The sequence below is a fragment of the Rhinolophus sinicus genome, chromosome 2 (assembly GCF_057876585.1).
Source record: "Rhinolophus sinicus isolate RSI-liver-muscle chromosome 2, RSI-T2T, whole genome shotgun sequence".
In the NCBI taxonomy this organism is placed as follows: Eukaryota; Metazoa; Chordata; class Mammalia; order Chiroptera; family Rhinolophidae; genus Rhinolophus; species Rhinolophus sinicus.
Window position 1 is genome coordinate 6,348,079 of NC_142502.1, and position 20,137 is coordinate 6,368,215.

Below are 20,137 nucleotides of genomic sequence, written 5' to 3' on the forward strand. Positions count from 1 at the left end.
CTGCAAAAATTGGTCACCCTAAATGGAATAGGAAAGATGCTCTCCTTTTTAGTATATGAAGAGCTCATACGATTCAATAGGCAAGAGATAAGTGGGTGATAGATAAAAAGATAAGTCTTTATAGATAAATAAATATAGATAGATATCGATAAATATAGACAGATAAAAAGATAAGTAAAAAGCAATAATTCAATAAATGTTAAAAAATATCCAGCTTTGCTTATCACCCCCAAAAATGCAAATTAAAATAATGCGCTACAACTTTTAATGTATGAAGAGTTAGTCTGGTTTTTATTTTTTTTAATGAGAATTCTTATTGCTGACACACGTGATGAAATGGGTATTTTTGAATATTGCTGGTAATAATATAATGCAAGAGTTACAAACTCTATGAAAAGCAATTTGGCAATATTTACCAGATGGCTTAAAAGATTTGTTCCTTGAACCCAGAAATCCTTAGCTAGGAATTTATTCTAAAGAAATAGCCTAAGATTTGAGCTTTATGCCTCAAATTGTTAAGCATTGCATTATTTACTACTGAAAAGGCAAAAAGAAGCCTAAATATACAACGAGACAATAATTATGATATGTCCAGTATAACCAGTAGAATATGTATATTGTGATATGAACATTGAAAATAACTTCACGAAAGGTTAAGAAAAGGACATGTAAAATTGATTTAGCGTACAATCTCAACTGTATTTGAAAATAAAAAAACCTCGGCAATGGCTTTTCTAGCAAAGGGGGGGAAAGCCCATCCACCAAAGCCTTCACCAAAGATTGAAAAAAATAAGCCACAATGTCAGTGGCTGTTACAGGTGCTAAATTTTCTAGATTTTAGAACTTTACAAGTTTTATATAATGAATGTGAAATACTGTTATGATGGGGGAGGGAAATTATCTTTAAAAATACCTATGACTTTGGCTAAGTGACTTACACAGTGAGTATAATTTCCTTTACTTTCACCAGATTTGTATTTTAATAGAAGATTATTTAAAAGAAAAAAAGTCAACTCTGTTCCCCAACCAACATCTGATCTTCCCTACTGGGGTTTAAGTAGGTAATTTGCTTTCATTTTAGTTATTTTCATGTCAATTTGATGTACCGACTCGTGTATTTTCATGTCAGTTTGATGGCAAGTTACTTGCCCAAGGTCACACAGTCAGTGTTGGTAGAAGAGGTTATTTTACACACTGTGACGGTTTGCAGAGCAATTGTGTGGGTTTATCTGCATGGCTTTTTGCAGGAAGAAAAAAATTGTTAGGTCATCTGCCATGTGCTTAATGTAGTAGGAAAGAAACCTGGGATTTTCTCGGTTCATGCTGTCACTTTTGTAGATTGTTTTTGGCAATTCAATTATTGGTCTGGAAATGAAACATATTAGGTCATCTAGAGATTCAGATTGAGTCAACATGTATTGAGCACCTGTTTATCCTGTAAGAAGCGGAAGGGGTGGGGGTTCATCTTGGGCCTGGAAATTTTACTAAGTGCTTTGGTTTAATGGGCATGGTAGTGATTCATAAAACACAGAGACATGCGCTGCAAGGATCCCCTGGGCTTACTTTCGGAAGTCTAATGCAGTGGTGTAAATAAAGCTGCAACAATACGTATCAATCAATGAATTTTTAACTTAATGGATGAATGGGTAGCTTCGTGGACAGACAACCTAAGGAATGAATGAAGTTCCCAATGAATTAATGAATATTTGCATGAGTCCAGGAATACCTGTCCTGGAGTCTGCGCAACAGAAATTGAAGAGAACGTCATTGCTTTAACCAAGCGTCCTCTTCCTGAGTTTTGTGACTAAAGTAGAAAAAGAAAGGGAACAAGCGAAGGCCCTGCTTCATGTTTTAGCACTGCTGTTATTAATGAAACTTTTCGAGGAATAGCCAGTCCCTATGACCCCAAAAGCATTATTCATCTCAGTACTTCAGTATTCTGTGGTCATATTTCAGACCTCGAGAAACAAGGATACTGTAAGTCAAATTATCTTGGGCACTCATAGCCAGCAATTCTGTCTTCAATAAATGATTCATGTCAGGAAAGCATTTAAGTGCATTTGTTTTCTAATAAGTCTCTCTTCAGGTCCATTATGTATGAATCAAGTCAGGGAAATTGCCTGAGCTCGTTGGCATCCCTTTATGAAAATCAAAGAAATGAAAGATTTAGAGTCTAACCTTATTGATCTCCCACCTTCTCCGTACTCCTTACCATAAAGTATGGATTGGCAACAACAAGGTGTCTGAGAACTCAAGGGTCACGGATGCTTAACGAACAGTGGGGAGGATGGAAAGGGACCCACCAGAGAGAAAAAAGCCCAGTAACTGGTGTCTGAGACACAGGAGAAAAAGACAGGCCACTGCTGATTTCCCCCCAAATTCACGCCTCTGAGCAGACCCTCAGTGAACCACCCCACTTACAGGAAGCTCCACTGATCATGATGGAGCCATCAGAGCGCTGCCTCCAAGCTCTACTCCTGGATAAACACCCCAGGCTTCTAATGCCATGTTAGCACCCATGAATGAGCCTGGATAATGGCTGCATTTCCCATTTTTCTGAGCCATAAAATTGGGAGCGGTCACAGATGCCTCAGCATCTTCCCAGTAGAGTCCTTGCACACCGCTTACCTCACCAAACTCTCCCAGCAGCCTCTGGGGTCAGTGTATCTGTCAGATTCTCCTACTGACAGACGAGGAAGCTGACTTCTAGAGGCCAAGTGACCAAGCTAGCACGGTCATACGGACGGTGGAGTCAAAGCCAGATTCCTGACTCAATCCTGGGGCGTCCCCTCTGCAGCTCTTCTTTGACCACTAGTAGAATCATGATTTCTAGGTTCCCAAGGAGGTCCCTAGTGCCACTGACACACGCCCGTGCAAAACAAGTTCTCTATGAGTTTAACCGCCCTTGCGCGTATTTACACCAGGTCAGCTATTGTGTGGAACAGCTCCCATGCCCACGTGGTTTTGTTATGTGCCCCACAAGCTTTGGTTACTATCACTTCACATCTTCTTGGCTTTATGAGATAAGCTCTCTCTGATGCTCGAAGCTGGTGGTTTGGCCATTTGACTGAGGCTGTGACCCTGTAATTGTCAAGAGTCACACTCCTAATGGAGTAGTTGACCCAGACGACGTGGGCCAGGCCAGAATGAGTGAAGAGAACCTGACTGGAAGACATGTAGAATGTGCATGACTGTCTCTCTTTGGTGGTTCGGTACTAATCCCCACAGTTTCCTGGTCGCATTCCCAGATCACGTGGGGTTGTTCAGCCATACAGTAGCCTGCTTAGCGGTCAGAGCTCCTAAATCCCAAGAGGATTCGTGTTGTACCCCTTCCCCCAATGGGTATCGAAAATGAAAATATTAAATGATAAAATAAGTTTAAGGAAATTTTCAACAAAGTTTTGAATTTTGCCTTCAGTCTTAATTTTAAAGGCTTTTAATTAATATTTGTTTTTGGTATATTTTGAAATATTAAAGGTCAGATTTTATGAAAAAAATTGAGATGCTGTGATTTCCTGGTGATCTAAGCACATGTCTGTCTGCAAGCCTAAGCCAGCCCCACCTCACCCTCCTCAGAAGTCTGCACACCCCGAAGTGCTTCCTTGGGGATGCAGACATACCTTTTGGTCGTCTCTCTCTTTGTGTACCTCTGCCATGTTGCCAGAGGTGTGTCCTCAGCTCCCTATTGGAAGGCTGAGGTCAGGGAAGTACTGGTGTATTCACGGTGCACCAAAGTGACGAGGGTCTAGGTTTTGTCAATACCGGTTTTTATTTCTCTTCCACAAGGTGAAAGCAAGGCCTGCATCGTATGTCTAACTCATTTCTTCAATACGATTTATATAAGGGAACAAAAAGGTATTACCCATCATTATGAAGAGAGCCTCAGAACCAACGACTTTGAACCACCTTCCTTTAGGGATGGAATGGGGTCATCATCATTTAATTAAAACTTGGAGGTGGACTTAGGTGGTCTTACAAGTCACTTCAGCTCAGGGTCATCCTAGATTGTGTGGATGTCAGAAAAAAAATGTCCAAATGAGAAAAATAATATCAGAACAAACAAAAGAAACTGATCATTAGAGCCACTAGCTGAAAGGTTAGTATGAAAAGATGATAGTTGTTTTGGGGGGCCGTGGGTGCAGCAACTGCAGAGACATCCACAGGCAGCTGGGGGTGTGGGCAGAGTTAGAGTTCCTCCATGCAGGGATAACTAGGCCATTTCTTTCTGTGGGTGTGTGCGTTTAATTGTCAACATTCCTGGGAGGTAGGCATTATCACCTCCATTAAACAGATGCAGAAACTGACGCAGAGAGATGGTACGTTACTTGCCCAAGTCACACAGTTAATAAATGGGGAGTTAAACCTAGCATCTGCCTGCAGCGTCGCCCAGTGGCTTTGTCACGGTCTGTGTGGGAAGGAGAGAAGTGGGCACTGGTAAGACCACCATCCTGACCATGTTGCCTTGGTGACGATAAGACTAGAGTAGGAGGTAGTTTATATGCTGAATAGAGCTGTCTTTTATTGTCTTTGGTGCCAGCAGAGGAAGCATCTACCTCACGCCTGCTTCTATTATCCAGAGCTGGTCTCAGGTCACTTCCCCACTTGGCTAGACCTGAGGGGACAGCCACCCCTTCTATTCCTCAGCTTCCTTGTGTTTCCAACCTTCCCAGGTATATGAGGTATGATCAAACAATATGGTGAATGTTTTAAAAAAATCAATTACAGTAAAAGACAATTGCCATTAATCTTCCTCAAAATACTCCCCCTCACTTCAAACACACTTATCCCGTCGTTATTGCCACTTTCTGAAGCAGTTCTGGAAGTCCTCTTTCGTGAGTACCTTTAGTTGCGCTGTCATGGCTGCCTCCATGTCTTGAATCATTTTGACTTTGGGGAAGAGCCAGAAGTCGCATGGTGCTAGATCCAAGTGAATAAGGCGGATGAAGACACACTGTAATGTTTTTGACAGAAATTGCTGTACCAGAAGGGATGTGTGACGGAGCCTTTCCATTGTGATCACAAAATACAGTGAATGCTGCTGCCAAGTGCCATCCAATGGAAAGGTGGGATCTTCAGTATGGGAAGTGGTGCGTCAAACCTTAGTGACGGTGTGTGACAAGTTTCAGCTTGTTTGGTGCAGTCAGTTGGGTGTGAGCTACAGTTGAGAGAAGGTGTGTTTTAAAGTGTGCCATAAATCATCCTCCATCATGACAACACATCACTTCTGGTACAGCAATTTCTGTCAAATAAAAACATAACGGTGTGTCCTCACCCACCTTATTCACTGGATCAGGCACCGTGCGACTTCTGGCTCTTCCCCAAAGGCAAAATGATTCAGGACATAGAGGCAGCCATGACAGCACAACTAAAGACACTCATGAAAGAGGACTTCCAGAACTGCTTCAGAAGGTGGCAACAATGATGAGATAAGTGTGTTCGAAGCGAGGGGGGAGTATTTTGAGGAGGATTCATGGTAATGTGTCTTTTACTGTATTACATTTTTTAAAATATAAACACTCTCCATATTGTTTGATCATACCGTGTACTCCTTAACTGAGAGTCACTGCCACGTGGCAACGACACTGGTGAAGAAGACCAAAACAATTTCAATTCTTTTTTTTTTTTTTTAATTTAACAATTTCAATTCAACATCCATCCTGCTCTCCTTCCATGTTTAAAAAGCTTTCATTATTGACTGGAATATATTCATTTAAAGCAGAAATGTGGATGCTTCCCCATTTGGAAAATTAATTTTCCTCGTATCATTTCAGTTGTTGGTTTCATGATACTGGGTTTTTATCAGGACTTAATAAAAAATTTTTTGGAAATTTCCCCCAATTGAACATAATTTGAAAATATATTTCCACCAAGTTTCTTGTAAAATAGTTCACATACTCCTGGTTGTTGGAAATGGCGCTAGCCAGGTGACCCCCCTCCATCTGTATAAACACTGTGAGGTCAGAACCGTCTGGACCCAGTGACTGTGGGAGAGCTGGATTGGGCTTTGGAGATGGCAGGCAGTCTACCTGGAAGGAAGGCATGATTCGGGTCTCTAGAGGACCCACTGGCAGAAGGACAGTAGCTCAAGAACTCAGTCAGAAATGGGACCGTGAATTAAAATATGGAATGGTCCTATAAAGGCCCAAGTTCATGCGAAGTCTAATTAACACAGCTTCCTGCCTCACAACCAGCATAATAGTGGTCAAGAGCATGAGCTTGGGTGTCAGACATTTATCTACTCATATTTGATGTTTACATTTACTTTGTCTAGCTAAACCTCAGTTTCCCCATCTATAAAATGGGGATAACAGTACCTTCCATAGTGTGTTTTGGGACAGTTAATGAAATAATGTATGGAAAACATTCAGTATACTGATCCTGCTGCACTGGTTACTATTCAGAAAATCCGGTGTTTGTAGGTATTTCAATCTTATAGATGATAAAACCACAAAGGCCTCAGAGAATACCTAATTTAACTTCCTTCCATCTTTGTTTTTTCTCATGACAGAAAAAGTTATCTTGTTGTCCATCTGTATTTACCTCTGAGTCTTGGTTTCCTTGCATTGGACATAAAAGCCCTTTAGAATTTTGTTTTCTCTTATTAGCTACTCAGAACCAACTATTAAACATAAACTTAGACTCCTTAGTTTTCTCTCAACTTAAGTTTTTATCATCCTAAAATTAGACTTTGGAGAGAGACTGAAGGTTATTTATTAAAGGACATAATGAAAATGTTGAGTATGATTTATGACTTTTTCGGAGTTTGGTTTATTTTAATGGACATCATGTACTGTACAGGCATATTGGAAAAAGGACTGTTCCATAAAATTTTTAAATAAGCTAATTTTAAATAGGTGTCTACCAAACCATTAGACAATGATGATTTTTTAATCGAGGAAAATTTTAGTAAGAGATGGTCCCAGAGACACTTAAATTCAGTCTAGAACACTTTCTCTCCTGTTTTGTTTTGGGCCTTGGGCCAACCTAGCCCAGGAATCCAAAAAGGAGATTAATCCTTGTTTGTCAGGACTAAGCGCTTAGTGGCTGCCTCACGCTTCTACTAGGTAGTTGCTGCCCTTATCCAGGAAAGAAATTCCAAACCTAAAGAAAGGTTTAAAGAGCGCTCGTTTCGGCAGCACATATACTAAAAGGAAGGTTTAAAGAGTTTATTCTGTGCCAACGGTTTGGGGGCTAGTCCTGGAAGCAAAATCTCAACGGATTGAGAAAATGCTCCGGAGAATGGCAGTTCTGCGTGGTTTTTTTTTGTGTGTTTTTTTTAATGCATTAGAATCAAAGGAGGGGATGGAAGGAAGGTTACATGAAACACGTTAGTGGTAGGTTAAGGGGGCTGGAAAAAGTAAAACGTGAAAATCTCTAGGATTGGATAAAAAGTAAAATAGAGAGACACATACTTCTTTTCCATGGGTGGGTACAGAATACTTAACATTTCACGTACCTGGTTTATAGAGGTATGCATGTAAAAAGTAACAATGAGAAATGTTGGGGTTGTCTCCCTGTACCGGGGTCTGGAGAAGAGATCATTTTGATGTTTTCTGTATGTTACCGTAGAGGCATGAAAACATGGACAGGGCTTGTTTAAGGTAGAGATTCATATATCATGGGCGTCAGAATGGGACTTCCCACCATAACTCGCTCAGTTAAGATTTTTTTTTTTTTAAGATCAAACATCCTGTGTGCTTACTCTTAGTTACTAAGCTGGTCAGACTTGCCAAGTACCCCCTTTTTGTTCACACCTTCTTGGGGATTTTTGCTAAATTCCTCTAAATAACCTAACATAGAACCTGAGGTCTGACGTTCCCTGACCAGCACCCCATCTCACTCGCTTCACCTGGGATTGCATCCCCGCCCCTTTCCTCCGGGCACCATTGTCTCTGGGCATTCTCGGCCTACACACCCAAAGTACTGGTCTTGAGACAATTCACCGTCTAGCCCCACTTTTCGTCATGCTACTCTCTTGGCCAGTCCCTGCAGTTTTTGTTTTCTTCATCTGATGAACCTCACCCACTTGCGATCCTTCTCTGTGGATGGGAGCTGAGGAAAAGAATGGAGCTGGAGTGGAGCTTCCCCTTCCTCACGACTGAGGGAGACGCCGTGGAAATAATGGAAAAGCCTGGCTTGTGAGGGCATCAGTTTTCTAGATGGGAATTAGAAGGTGTTCGATTTGTAAAGGATCTTGGAGCCCACCTACTCAATTTCTTCCGAAGGGAGATGATGCTGAAATGGTAGTAAGGCCAAGGCCAGATTTCAGGTTGGCTGACTTATCTCACATGTGTGTGCACGTGTGTGTGTGTGTGTGTGTGTGTGCACAAAGATAACGGCTCTTAGCGTTTTGGTAAGGCTTTCTTTTCTTCCAGTACTTTCTCTATACTTGATTTTAGAGTTGTGATTTATATTTATACATGTGTATGTATGTATACGTATGTATGTATGTATACGATTTTGTGTCCTTTATCTCAGTATCTTAATGAAAATTTGTCCATTTTACTACAAACCTATTATAGTGCTACTTTATCTATTCTGTTGTGTTTCCTAGAATTCACTTTATAGTTTCCTCATGTCAAAAATATAACCTGTTTCTAGTTTGGGTGCTTATAAATAATACTTGTTGAATATCTGTGTGCAAGGAGAATTTTCTGAAAGCTAAATTTGTCTTTAAGAGAGATTGTCAGAAGTTGGTTTTCTAGATCATGTTGTATGATGTTGAAGGTCTTTCTATGATGTCAGATCGCTTTCTAAGAAGCTGTAGTGCTTGTTCTTGCATGAGAATGATTTCCGTTGTACTTCATCTCTGTCAGAATGGACCATTCCCATTCTTAGTTTGGAATGTAAAAAATAGTAGTATTTTTAATTTGCATTTCTTTTATCTCTTTTCTCTTTTGTGAAGTGTTGTGGTGTTGGGCTTAAAAGAACCTAAATAAGGGGTTGTTTAGATTTCAGTGACGATACTGAATTGGTCATGGCTGTTATTTAAGTAATTCCACTTGGATTGATTTCTTTGGAAGAACGTTTTTGCTTCTTCTAAAACCCTGATCTAGTTTAGTGCTTGTAATGTAAATGTAGAAAACCAACCAACCAACCAACCAACCAACCAACCAACCCTTTAAAAAAGTAAGCTAGCAGAAGAGTTCTTTTCCTCCCATTTCAGGTTTAGTCTCTCTCGCTGAGTGTGACTGAAGTGTGTGCTTATTTAATAGTTTCAGAATGCTGACAAAGGCAGAGTATGTAAGTCTTAACTAACATTCTCCTGTTTGTTGCCTAATGTAATGCTTTACATCGAAGGTCTATGTGTATATTTAGAGAAGGATGCAGTTTGAATTGTCTCGTGGGGAGATTGCGAGTTTTCTTTTATTTGCTTATGTTTCCACTGACAGAGGCTAGACAGCATATGATGCCATCTGCTTTACCGTACAGACTCCCTTCAAGAGTCCCGCAGACCAAAAGCTCCGCTGGGGTGTGCACATCCGTACAATGTGAGAAATGCTGTGTGGGAAATACAGTGCTACTGGAAGCATTCCGCTGGCTTGTATTTTCACTTATTCTGAGGTCCACTTGTTCATCTCCATGCTTTGAAAAGATTATTACATGGTTAAGAAAGTACAGTATATGTGAATGTCTGTGAATGCATCATTTCCTATTTGGAAATGTCACTAGCAGGAAAGTATAGGTTAGAATTAAAACAGGGTGAGGAAAGTATAGGTTAGAATTAAAACGGGGAGGAAAGTTTTGACACACTTGAAGGTACATTAAAGAAAATGTCAGGATCTAGACATGTAATGGGAAGGAAAACAGTCAATTTATATCTCATTGGCTTTCCCCAAAACGTATTCTATCTTAGCTGCTCCCCCTTCTCCTCTTTATTTTGTTGCATGATAGAAAAAGTCCCCCGTTGTTTGGGCACTCCCTGTGTTCTAGCCGTGGTATTAAGTGTTTCAAATGCTTACTCTTCTTGATCGTCATGCAACCTGATTTTGAAGGTATTGTTCTGATTGCACAGACGAGGAAATGGAGGGATATGAAAGTTTAGTAACGTCCATGGCTATGAGGTGGCCGAGCCTGGATTCCTAGCCAGAGCTCCAGACTTCCGTCAGCCATTCCTTATCTTCCATCAGCTTTGCTTTATCTCCCCTCACAAACCACAATGCTTGGATTCAAGGTGGCCTCAGGGTGCCTTCACACTTGAGAATTTCTCCTGTCTGTTGCTGACGGCTGGCTGCATTATCACTTTTCTGCTCACTTGCCAGGGCGTGCCAACCCGATTTCTCATCAAGTTTGCAAGCAGTGTACTCTCTCCATCAGAGATGTGCAGGTATCCTCACCCCCACCCCTGTCACATGCGCTCTATCATCTGACACCCCCCCCCAACCACAAGGGAGGCTGGGAATGGTTCATCCAGTTCTGTGACCAGGAAGGGGAAGATCTCATTCTCATTATAGAAACAAATAATAAAACACAAAGAAGATCAAAGAAACCACCCTAATTCTCCCACCAAAAAGTAGCCACTATTAATAGAGAGCTCTGACTATACAAAAAGATGTACATGTGGTTACATCAGTGCACACGTGATTATCTTCCAAGTCCTAATCCTGCTTCTTTGTTAACATGTCTCACTTGATCTATTCTAATATTCCTCAGAGGCCTGCACTAGCCTTGTTAACATGGTTATTCAACGTCCCTTATGGGTATAATCCCTACGTGTCTCCGATCCTTGTATGAACAACTTATTTTTACATCAAAGTGGTGCACAGAGAGACTCCTTCCACTGAATAATTAGCCTCCTTCAATATGAATGACGATTACCTATTGTTTCAAACAGCTATGAACCAATTTAAGGTAGGTTGATAGGCAGCAGTGAGCCCTGGGCTGGCAAAGACCTTGTCAATTAATTAGTTAGATTTAAAATCTACTACACTCAGTAACCTGGGAAATAAAGGTAATTTGGAGTAAATTATTCTCCTTGGACCTATTATGATTCCTCGTGATGCTTGCTTTTTGTCTATGTTTACAGTGCGGGTTCTGTGTTCAGGTGATATATATTAACCTCATGGATCAGATTCTACCTTTTGAAAAACTCAGATAATGTGTCCAAATTGGGTTCTCTGGCATTTTCCTGTTTTCTGTGATTTGAGGAAGTGTGTGCAGAATCAAACCAACCAAGGCTTGCCTGTAATCCCCTAAAGACTAGTCTGTGACTCTTCCATAAACATCACCAATGTTGTGTTAGACCCTGGTTCACGCAGTACTGGCAAGGGTGTTCGTAGAGGGCACAGTGGTCCTTGATCTTTTTTGCAAGGAAGAAAATCTTACCTTTTCTTTATAATGCCCTACTAACTGGAAACTGAGGAAGGCAGCATTTAATCCCCTGCATTTCCAATGTCTGTTGACCTCCATTTCTTGGCGTTAAATCAGCATAGCAAAGGATTTGTCAAATATTTTACAAACACTAGATCCCAGATGCCTACTGAAGAATCAAATTTCTTCTGGCCAGATTGCCTGGAAGCTTTTAGTGTCTAATCCAGGGACAATGAAAAAGTCCATGAATATTCATCATCATAGTGTAACTGTTGCCACAGGGTAAACTGGGGTACATCCTTCTATTTCTGTGGCTTCCTCACGGGTATTGAGGGTGAGCTGCCAGCATAATGCCTATTCCTTAGAGACAGACTGGAGGTGTTGAAACTGGGTGTGTTGTAAAGAGTTTTACAACTCGGAGATTTCTGTGGGAAATGCATCTGGGAAAGGTCAGCGATGTGATGCTTCAGCCCCTGAGGAACCCTGGCTTTGAGCCAGAGATCAGGGCTTCTGGCGAGAATGGACGTCTCACCTGAGATGAGCAAACGCCAGAGAAATCAGGCCAAAAGTTGCTTTCCATTTCCCTCCTGTCAGAAATGTATAGAAATCAGGCAAGAATACTGTGTACCTTCCAGATAGTCCAAGCAAGTGTACGCGTTTTAGAAGAACACACCTTGTGACTGTCGGTAGGCCTGAGACTATACTCAAGGCCAACCTAGGTGGCACAGAAGCAAGTCCCACTTCCCCACAATGCACACCGTTTGTGATTCTGGACTTCACCGAAGGCTGCTCTGCTGCGGAGAGACCTGAGCCCAAGAGAACCGCCCACCTCACACCCCAGGAGCAAAGCAGCCCACACAGCTGCAGGGAAAGAGCTCCGAGTTAAGACTGAGTATTAAGACCAGTTATCGATGTGACAACCTTCAGCAAATCACCCAACCTATGGGTCATCTCAGTTTCTTAGTCTGAAAAATGGGATGATAATAATACTCATCTCATGGGATTCCTTTGAGGCTTACTATGTGGTAAATATGTGAAACTATTATCCAGATTTTGGGGATATTATTAATAAAGATCGTAACAAAGTTGCGATCTCTCAACTATCACTGTTAGAAAGTTTGAGCTCTTCTGGGTGCTTTTGTGATGATATGTTGCTTCCCGGAGAAACAAGTATGCTGTGTGCATCGTCCTCTCAGCCTGATTTCTTTTTCTGTCAGAGTATTCGGACCTCCTGCCTTCATGCTTTTCCTCGAAGCCTTTATTTGCCAAACTGTAGTCATTTTGTTGTTCCATTTTGGGCTGGAGCCAGACTTCAGGATGTGTCTGGCTGCTATGTGTGCTTTGAGTTTCTTTCTGATTTTAGAACCTGTGCGTGTGCGTGCGCGCATGGGTCAGGGTGTGGTGGTGGCGGCTCTCTCACCTTCATAGTTGGTTATGTGTGTTTACTGGGATCTCACAGTTCATCCCTTGTCTACCTTCATTAAGTCATTCCACAAACATTGTTTTTAAAACATTAAGCCCCAAACTGTTCCAAGTGTTGAGGAGACACTGATGACCTTCCAGATAATCGTGACAGTCCAGTGGGGGAAGGTGAACGATTGAACACGTAGCAGATGGTTCTAAGTGGCACACTTGGGAGGCAGAGCCCTCCCAGAGTCACCTCCTGGGCTTGCCCAGGGCTGGTTGGAGGTCGGGAAGTCTCACCAGAAGAAGTGACGGTGGAGCTGATATCTGGAGGATGAGATAGAGGGAGGTGAGGGGCACTGGTGGGGACAGCACTAGCAGCAGGAGGGCGACTCAGAAACATGGGCTCTCCAGTGAGCACCCCCTCCCCCCCCAGGAGCTGGCTAAGCGGGGAGCACAGGGACTCAGCCAGCTGGGCCACTTCTTGGTAACGGAAGCTGTGGAACCCTGGCCAAGTTGCTTCACCTCTCAGGGTCTCAATTCCTCCCGTGTAACAATAGTACTTCCCTCCCAGGGTGTTAAGACAATTAAAAGCACTATTTTCAAAGGGCTGAAACTGTGGCTGATACTAAGTAAACACTATATAAATGTTTGCTAAATAGGGATAAATCAACCGATGTACGTGTTTAATCTCAAGAGTGTAGTCTTTCTTTTAAGAGTTTTTCTTTGACTATAAAAGCATGCAGAATTTTTCCTAACATTTAGCATTGTTTTGTGTTTTAGACGCGTTCCTGAGTCTCGGATCATTTTTCCCTCTGGAAATATTCTACGGTGGGTCTTTATTGTTTTGAATAAAAGCAACCACTCATCATGGACCTCATCGGGTTGCTGAAGTCTCAGTTCCTGTGCCATCTCGTCTTCTGTTACGTATTTATCGCCTCGGGGCTCATAATAAACACCATTCAGCTGTTCACGCTCATTCTCTGGCCAATTAACAAGCAGCTCTTCAGGAAGGTCAACTGCCGCCTGTCTTACTGCATCTCCAGCCGTAAGGAATTTGCTTATTATTCTCTCTCTACATCTTCACTGAGGGGGGGTGTGGGAATTGGGGCTTTTCTATGGGCCCCCTGGGCTTGCAGTGTGTACTAAGCTACATATATATTTTGTTTGTTTGTTTCTGTTTGTTGGATTTGGGTTTGAAGTGTCCCTTTTGTCCTCACTCTTAAAAAATTGTTTTTAGAATGAGTAATGCCAATAGCACAAAATTCAACAGGCATAGAGCATATCCTATGTAAAGTAAATATGCATTCAGTCTGTTTCTTCAGTTTTCCTCCTCAGAAGCAATCTGTTAATGCTTTCTTAGTTATCCTTATAATAGCTTATATATGGAAATAGCTTATATAGGAAAATATGTGTATTGTGGCTCTTACGTGTGTACATGGATGCAGGTGAGTCTGTGATATATAGAGATACAGAACGCATACACATATTTCGAAAACTAAATGGCTATGTAATATATTGTTCTCTTTCTTTTCTTAAATGTTTTTTATTTTGAGATGATTGTAGACTCATATGCAGTTGTGAGAAATAATACAGAGATACCATATACCCTTCAGCCAGTTTCCCCCAGTGGTGACCTCTTGCATAACACAGTATAATATCCCAACAAGAAAATTAACATTGACACAATCCACCAACCTTATTCAGATTTCCCCAGTTTTGTATACACTTGTGCGTGTGTGTATGAGAGAGAGAGAGAGAGAGGTTATACTAGGCTATTTTAAGCATGACTAATTCAACTGGCCTGGGTTTCAAAACATAAAATGGAAGTCGACGAATGAGAATAATGAGATATCTAGGGATGAGTTTTATTGGTGACTGATCTTAAATCTATGACTATTCTCAACAGTAGAAAATGCAGTCGTCATTAGCAATTATATATATGGGTGTGTATATACCTATTTTAAAATATGAGCTCTTTCAAATTAAGCAATTAAAAAAATCTGTCCTCCTTTAGATTATGCCAAGAGTCCAAAATTATTGCTATCTTTCTGAAACCCTTTAAATGAAGCAATCAAATTTGAATTTGAATCAAAACTAGACAAGCTGTATACCGTTGTCCAAATGGATTACTACTAATACAATCTGTTATTTTTTTAAACCTCAAAATACTAACTTGTGAGAAAAAAAAAGATAGAAACATCCGTATTCTTGATTTCTTTCACCAACTCAGACCTTGCAAATACTGGGGGTGCCAAAAAAATGTACACATTTCAAGAGACGTTATCTATGTATTACTTTTCGAAGTTGAATTGAATTACGGTAAGAATGTGTAGTATGATGTTTGCTCAAAAGATGGCGTTAATCAAATGAATGCTAGTGTCATTCATTGTATTACAATTTTAATACAGTGTTTTCTTTTCTAAAAATGTGTATACATTTTTTTGGCGCCCTCTGTATGTCTGCTACTCTTTCTGACATGGTTTGAGTGCTAGACCTACTTTGTCTTGTATTAGAGTGCTTTATATAAATACATCTTGAGAATATTAATGAGATTATAAAGCCAAGGTATAATTGCAAAAACGTATCTTTAGTGCATGTGCCTGCCTATGACCTGTTGGGCTCAGCCACCCATTCAACACAACAGTCTGTAATGCAAGTTTCCTTGCCCCACGTTTTACTCTAATATGGCCTCTGGTACTTAGGCGCCTACCGTGGTATTGAAAGGGACAATTTGTCAGAGCAGGGCAGAGGCGTCCAGACGGTCTGCACCGGAATCGCAGCTGAAGGGAGAAGGCAGAAGAGTTTGCATAAGCAAGGGAAGGAGATGTTTGTCTCTTACCTCATCATTTTAAAATGTCTTCTTATACTCTAGCAATAGGTGTCTATTTAAACAAAATGTAAATGTAACAAAGCTGTGCTCGTTGTATTTTTTCATTCAAACCTGCGTTTGTATGATGTGCACAGCTCTGAAGAATCCAAAATCTGTCAGTTTGCAGTTAGAAATGATCTATAGTTGCACAGTCACAACCCCTATCCACGTTTGAAACAGATGGTTAAAAATTTGGTTTCTCATTTGGAGTCAGGACGTAAGGGATAGGATTCAGGATGGCCGTTCCTAAGACACCTTATTTTGCTTTGGGGAGGTAGTGAAGGGGGGGTACCAAGGTGATGGCGGGATCAAATCAGTGTTCTCCTAGGCCACCTGCTTCTGGTGGAAATGAAGATGGGTAATAAATTCAGAGAGCAAGGTGGACTTTTATCCATCACAAATTAATTAAATTGTTTAGAATATTCCCAAATGAACCTCAAGAACAAACCATCCAAGACCACCGGCAAATCCCCGCGCAGAGTGCAATGAAGGGCTGGCAGGCTGATTTCACTGAAAGGCCCGGAAGCTCACCTGTCCTGGTACATCCCCTCCAGGTACATCCCACAGCACCCTGTGCCTCGTGCCCCAGAGGGACGCTTCTACGGGCTGTCGGCTGAGCACAAGCAGAGCCATTGCCTAGCCATCTGAAGAGGGAGAGGAAGGCTTCTTCTCTCTAGAGGAGCAGCCCTGGCTCCTGGGAACAGAGCACATGGTAGCAGGGAGGGTGATGCATCCTGGGCTTGGCTCATGGGCACCTCATTGTAAGGAGTCCGTCAAATCAGGAAGCTCACCGCCCTTTCCCCAATTCTGCATTTCTAGAATCCTTGCCTATGTTAGGAAGCAGAACTGTGCTGCTCCCCTCACTCTTCACTTATTCTCTATAGTCGATAGATGTCCTTATGCCCTGAGTGTTTCACAACAACAGTGAAAGACAGGCTGATAGGAAGCGGGCGTCCATCACCACAGGCGACAGTTCGTGGCTGCTCCGCAGCTCAGACTCAGCTGGCCAGGCCCCCTGTTTGCCTTTGCTCTCCTCCTGTTTCCTCAAACTTAAGACAAAAACTGTTCGTGTGTTCATGGGCTTCAGTTGTGTCTTCTGGCATACACATCACTCTAAAGCTTAGAAAATCAGTAGCCTCCGTCATCTGCAGCTGATTTTTTGAGAAAAAAAAAAAAAGTAAATAAAAACAAAAGGCTGGCTAAATTGTTTCCTAGAGACTTGGGTCCCCTCCATCACCTTTTAACTAATAGATCTGTGTCATCATCCTTTTTTCTTTAAATGTTTGATAAGAGGCTGGTGTTGTACCAGGTAAGCCCAAAGCAGTCACCGGCCCTGGCATGTTGATGCTCATGTCGAAAAGGCCACCCCAGTGTAAATGACAAATTGACACAAAGTGAAGCAAAGACGGTACGGTTACCAGCATGACACACACAGCAGAGGGTTTTAGGTTAAGGCAAGGACCCACGTCATGAATGACAATTTGGAAGTATATTTCATCTCGGGGGCTGGGCTTTGGAGGGTTGTTCTGTTTTATTTTGGCCTAGATTTGTAGGCAGGAGAGGCTGAGACGGGCTGGCTCAGCGCATGAAGGACGAAGGGGAGACTAGAACAGCTTCTGCAAGGTGAGAAGGAAGGCAGTTACAAGCAGTGGGGTGAGGGTAGCATGCTATTACCTTTCCAAGGTGTGCCTTTTAGTCTCTAGGGAAAGGTGGCCAAGACTGGCGGCTGCTTCTTCTTCCCTTCTGACACTGTGGGTTTAAAAAAAAAAAACCACACAAAAAAATAAAAACACAGAAAGATTAGCAGAACCTATGATTGGCAGTTTTTAAAAGGGAGTGTGGGAAGGACTACAGATGACCTTAATATTCTGGAAAGGACTGGTGACACAAAGCAAAGTGGAGACACCGTTCCCACGCTCGGCACTCCCCCACCCCCACCCCCGTCCCGGTGTCTGGCTTCCAAATTCTGCACTGTTGCTAACTCTGTGCATTTCAGCCTGCCACTTAACTTTCCTGGACTGTGACGCTCATGGTTTTCAATGGCTATCTGAGGCACACTTGCTCATTTCACTAATGGACAAGGCTTGTTCCTGGTGCAGTTTGACTGGTTAGGCTTTAATACAAGGTCATCTCCCAAAGTGCTAATTTGACTGTTTTTATGTATTTCTTTCCTTCTTTTGTCTCTCACTTGAAATTGAAAATCGCTACTCCCACCCCAGCCCATCCAGAAGCAGGATAAGAATTTAAAAAATAATAATAATCCCTGATCTGAGTGCCAGATGCTCAGGCACATATTAGTTTCCTTTTTTTTTGAGATTGGTTAGTGTAGGTGTGGCAGGTGCAGGCAAGGGCTGGGGAGAGCCCTGTTAGGAGTCAATGGGACAAGGGCCAGGAGTCCTGGAGGGGGAGGGGAAGAGGAGGGGCGCAGAGCACCAGTTGTTCCTAGTGTAGACCACCGTCCCTACCCACCCAGAGTTGGTCCCCCGACAATGGTCAGTCCCCTCAATCGAGGGTCAGCACCAGAGTGCCTTAGGTGGAGATGGACAGGAAGGGGCCCTCCTGTCGGAAGAGAGAAGGGAACGTTCAGATGAGCAAACACTACAGCAGTCTCCTAAGAGCTGTCCTGGATGTCCCCCGACTTCTTCTGTGGGCTGCCTTCCAAAGGGAAGTCGCTTATTGATCCAATTGTCAGGAGATAGCTCAGAGGCTCACGGCTCCCCTCGACTCAGTCTCTTCAAAAGCAGTCCTTCTCGTTCACCCCGCCCCTACAGAGGAGAGGGATGCAGAGCTGGTGTGTGCTGTGGGGGTCCACGGGAGGTGGGAGCAGCTCTCCTGAGGTTCCCATTTCTGAGCAGGACAAGGAGAAGCAGGGGTTCGAAGCATCGCTGTGTGCTGTTATGAGCTGAGGCCACAACCAGGGGTCCCCTATTCGATGAAAATACAAAGCAGGTCTAGGGCGTCACTAGTAAGAAAGTGATCCATCAAAGAGGGGTTTGCGGTGGCATTTTCCACCATGACCTTGGGGAAAACCATTCATCCTATTACCTTGGCAGCTGTTTGATCTGTCTCTCTTCTTGGCGTGATTAATGGCAGGGCTGCTTTTTGTCATTTCAATCCAAGCTGATCCTTCATTCTTTTCAGTCCTGAACAGGGATGACTCCACTTGTCATGACAGTGGTCACCTCCGAGATGTCAGACAGGGCCTTTGTCAGATTGTCCCCAATCTAACAAAGTCCTGATCTTTCACATTGCTGTCTTGGGTCCTGCTAAAATGTGGAGTTGAGTGAGACCCACTGGCTACCTCTGTCAGGGAGACACAGCCCAGGGTCTGGACATTCATTCTCTTCAAAGGCCTCCAGATTCACCCTCGTCAGTTCCCATGTAGCAGTCACCTCCCGGAGGAAAGGACTGGTGACACAGAACAAAGGGCAAACACAGATAACTGGCTGTAGATTGACATAAGCAGAAACACCTGAAGTTGGTAGTTTCTCCTTCACTACAGCTGTGTGACCAGGTGGTGGCTTTGGCCAGTAGTGTCACATTGACAGGGATCTGAAAGACTGTAATAAGTTCCTCAGGACACCCGATGGCTAGCTTTGCCTGTAGGTTAAGGTTCTAACCCAAAGGTGAAGCCTTGCCCCTGGACAGAGCAATGTCCCTCTTGGGACAACATGTCTTCTCGCTTCTGTCACCTGCTAGTACCTTTGACTTCTGAAGCGTGTCTCTCTCCACACCCTGCAGCTTTAACAAGCAAACACTTCCCCTGGAGTTACATGCTTTGCTGGCTTGACCCGGGAGGTGCCACAGCTTCCCCCAGAGATGTTTAGTTGGGAGCTTTCAGGAAATGGCAGAGCATCGCCCTTCTCTTTTCATAGTTCTGCAGACTGTACTCCTTGGGGACCTCAGATAGTGACAACAGAATCCATAACTGGGTCCATGACACTAGAAGGCCACACTGAATGAAGCAACTCACCTTGCTCTAAGTCGTTTTGTTGTTTTGTTTAGTTTTGGGGTTTTTTGTGTGAACACCATAAGCGTTGAACACCTACTGTGTGCCAGCTCATGAGTTTGGTGCTGGGGAAACAGTGGTGAGAAAGGCAGGTACTGCCCTGCCTCCACGGGCCTTGAGGTCTGGTTTCCTAAAGAGCTCGTGTTCATCTGTTACAAGAGCATCTTTACCGAGTCCTCCTGCCACGTGCTGTGACTGTCATTATTAACAGACCAGACCTGTCTCGTTTGTCCCATGCGTGGGTAAATGGACCTTGTTCCATTTCCTCCTCACTTAGTAAGGCCTTTTGGATAGCACAAAAAAAACAAAACAAAACAAAAAGAACTACTAGCTTAGCAACTGAGCATTCCAGATGGAACGTAGCAGAAGCAATCCAGAAATTGGTTTAGGTTACATCTCATTTAAAATCCCTGATAGAGTCAAAGAACTTGAGTGTCTGAATTTAAATGATACCAGAATGATGGACAGGAGAAAAATAAGAGAATAACTGCAAGCTGAGAGGAAAAGCAGGTTCCTCAGTTCTGCCCCTTTACTCTATAAAC

General features: G+C 42.7%; 1 protein-coding gene across 5 annotated transcripts in view; it reads left to right on the forward strand.

The window, feature by feature from the left end:
- Positions 1-20,137, forward strand: part of AGPAT4 (1-acylglycerol-3-phosphate O-acyltransferase 4) — a 106,697-nt gene that overhangs the window by 21,751 nt on the left and 64,809 nt on the right. For all 5 annotated transcript variants that reach the window (XM_019749823.3, XM_074333788.2, XM_074333789.2 and 2 more), the window contains one exon: positions 13,498-13,762. In XM_019749823.3, coding sequence (XP_019605382.1) covers positions 13,585-13,762 — 178 coding nt within the window. In that variant the 5' untranslated portion in view covers positions 13,498-13,584. The remainder of the gene's footprint in view (positions 1-13,497; positions 13,763-20,137) is intronic.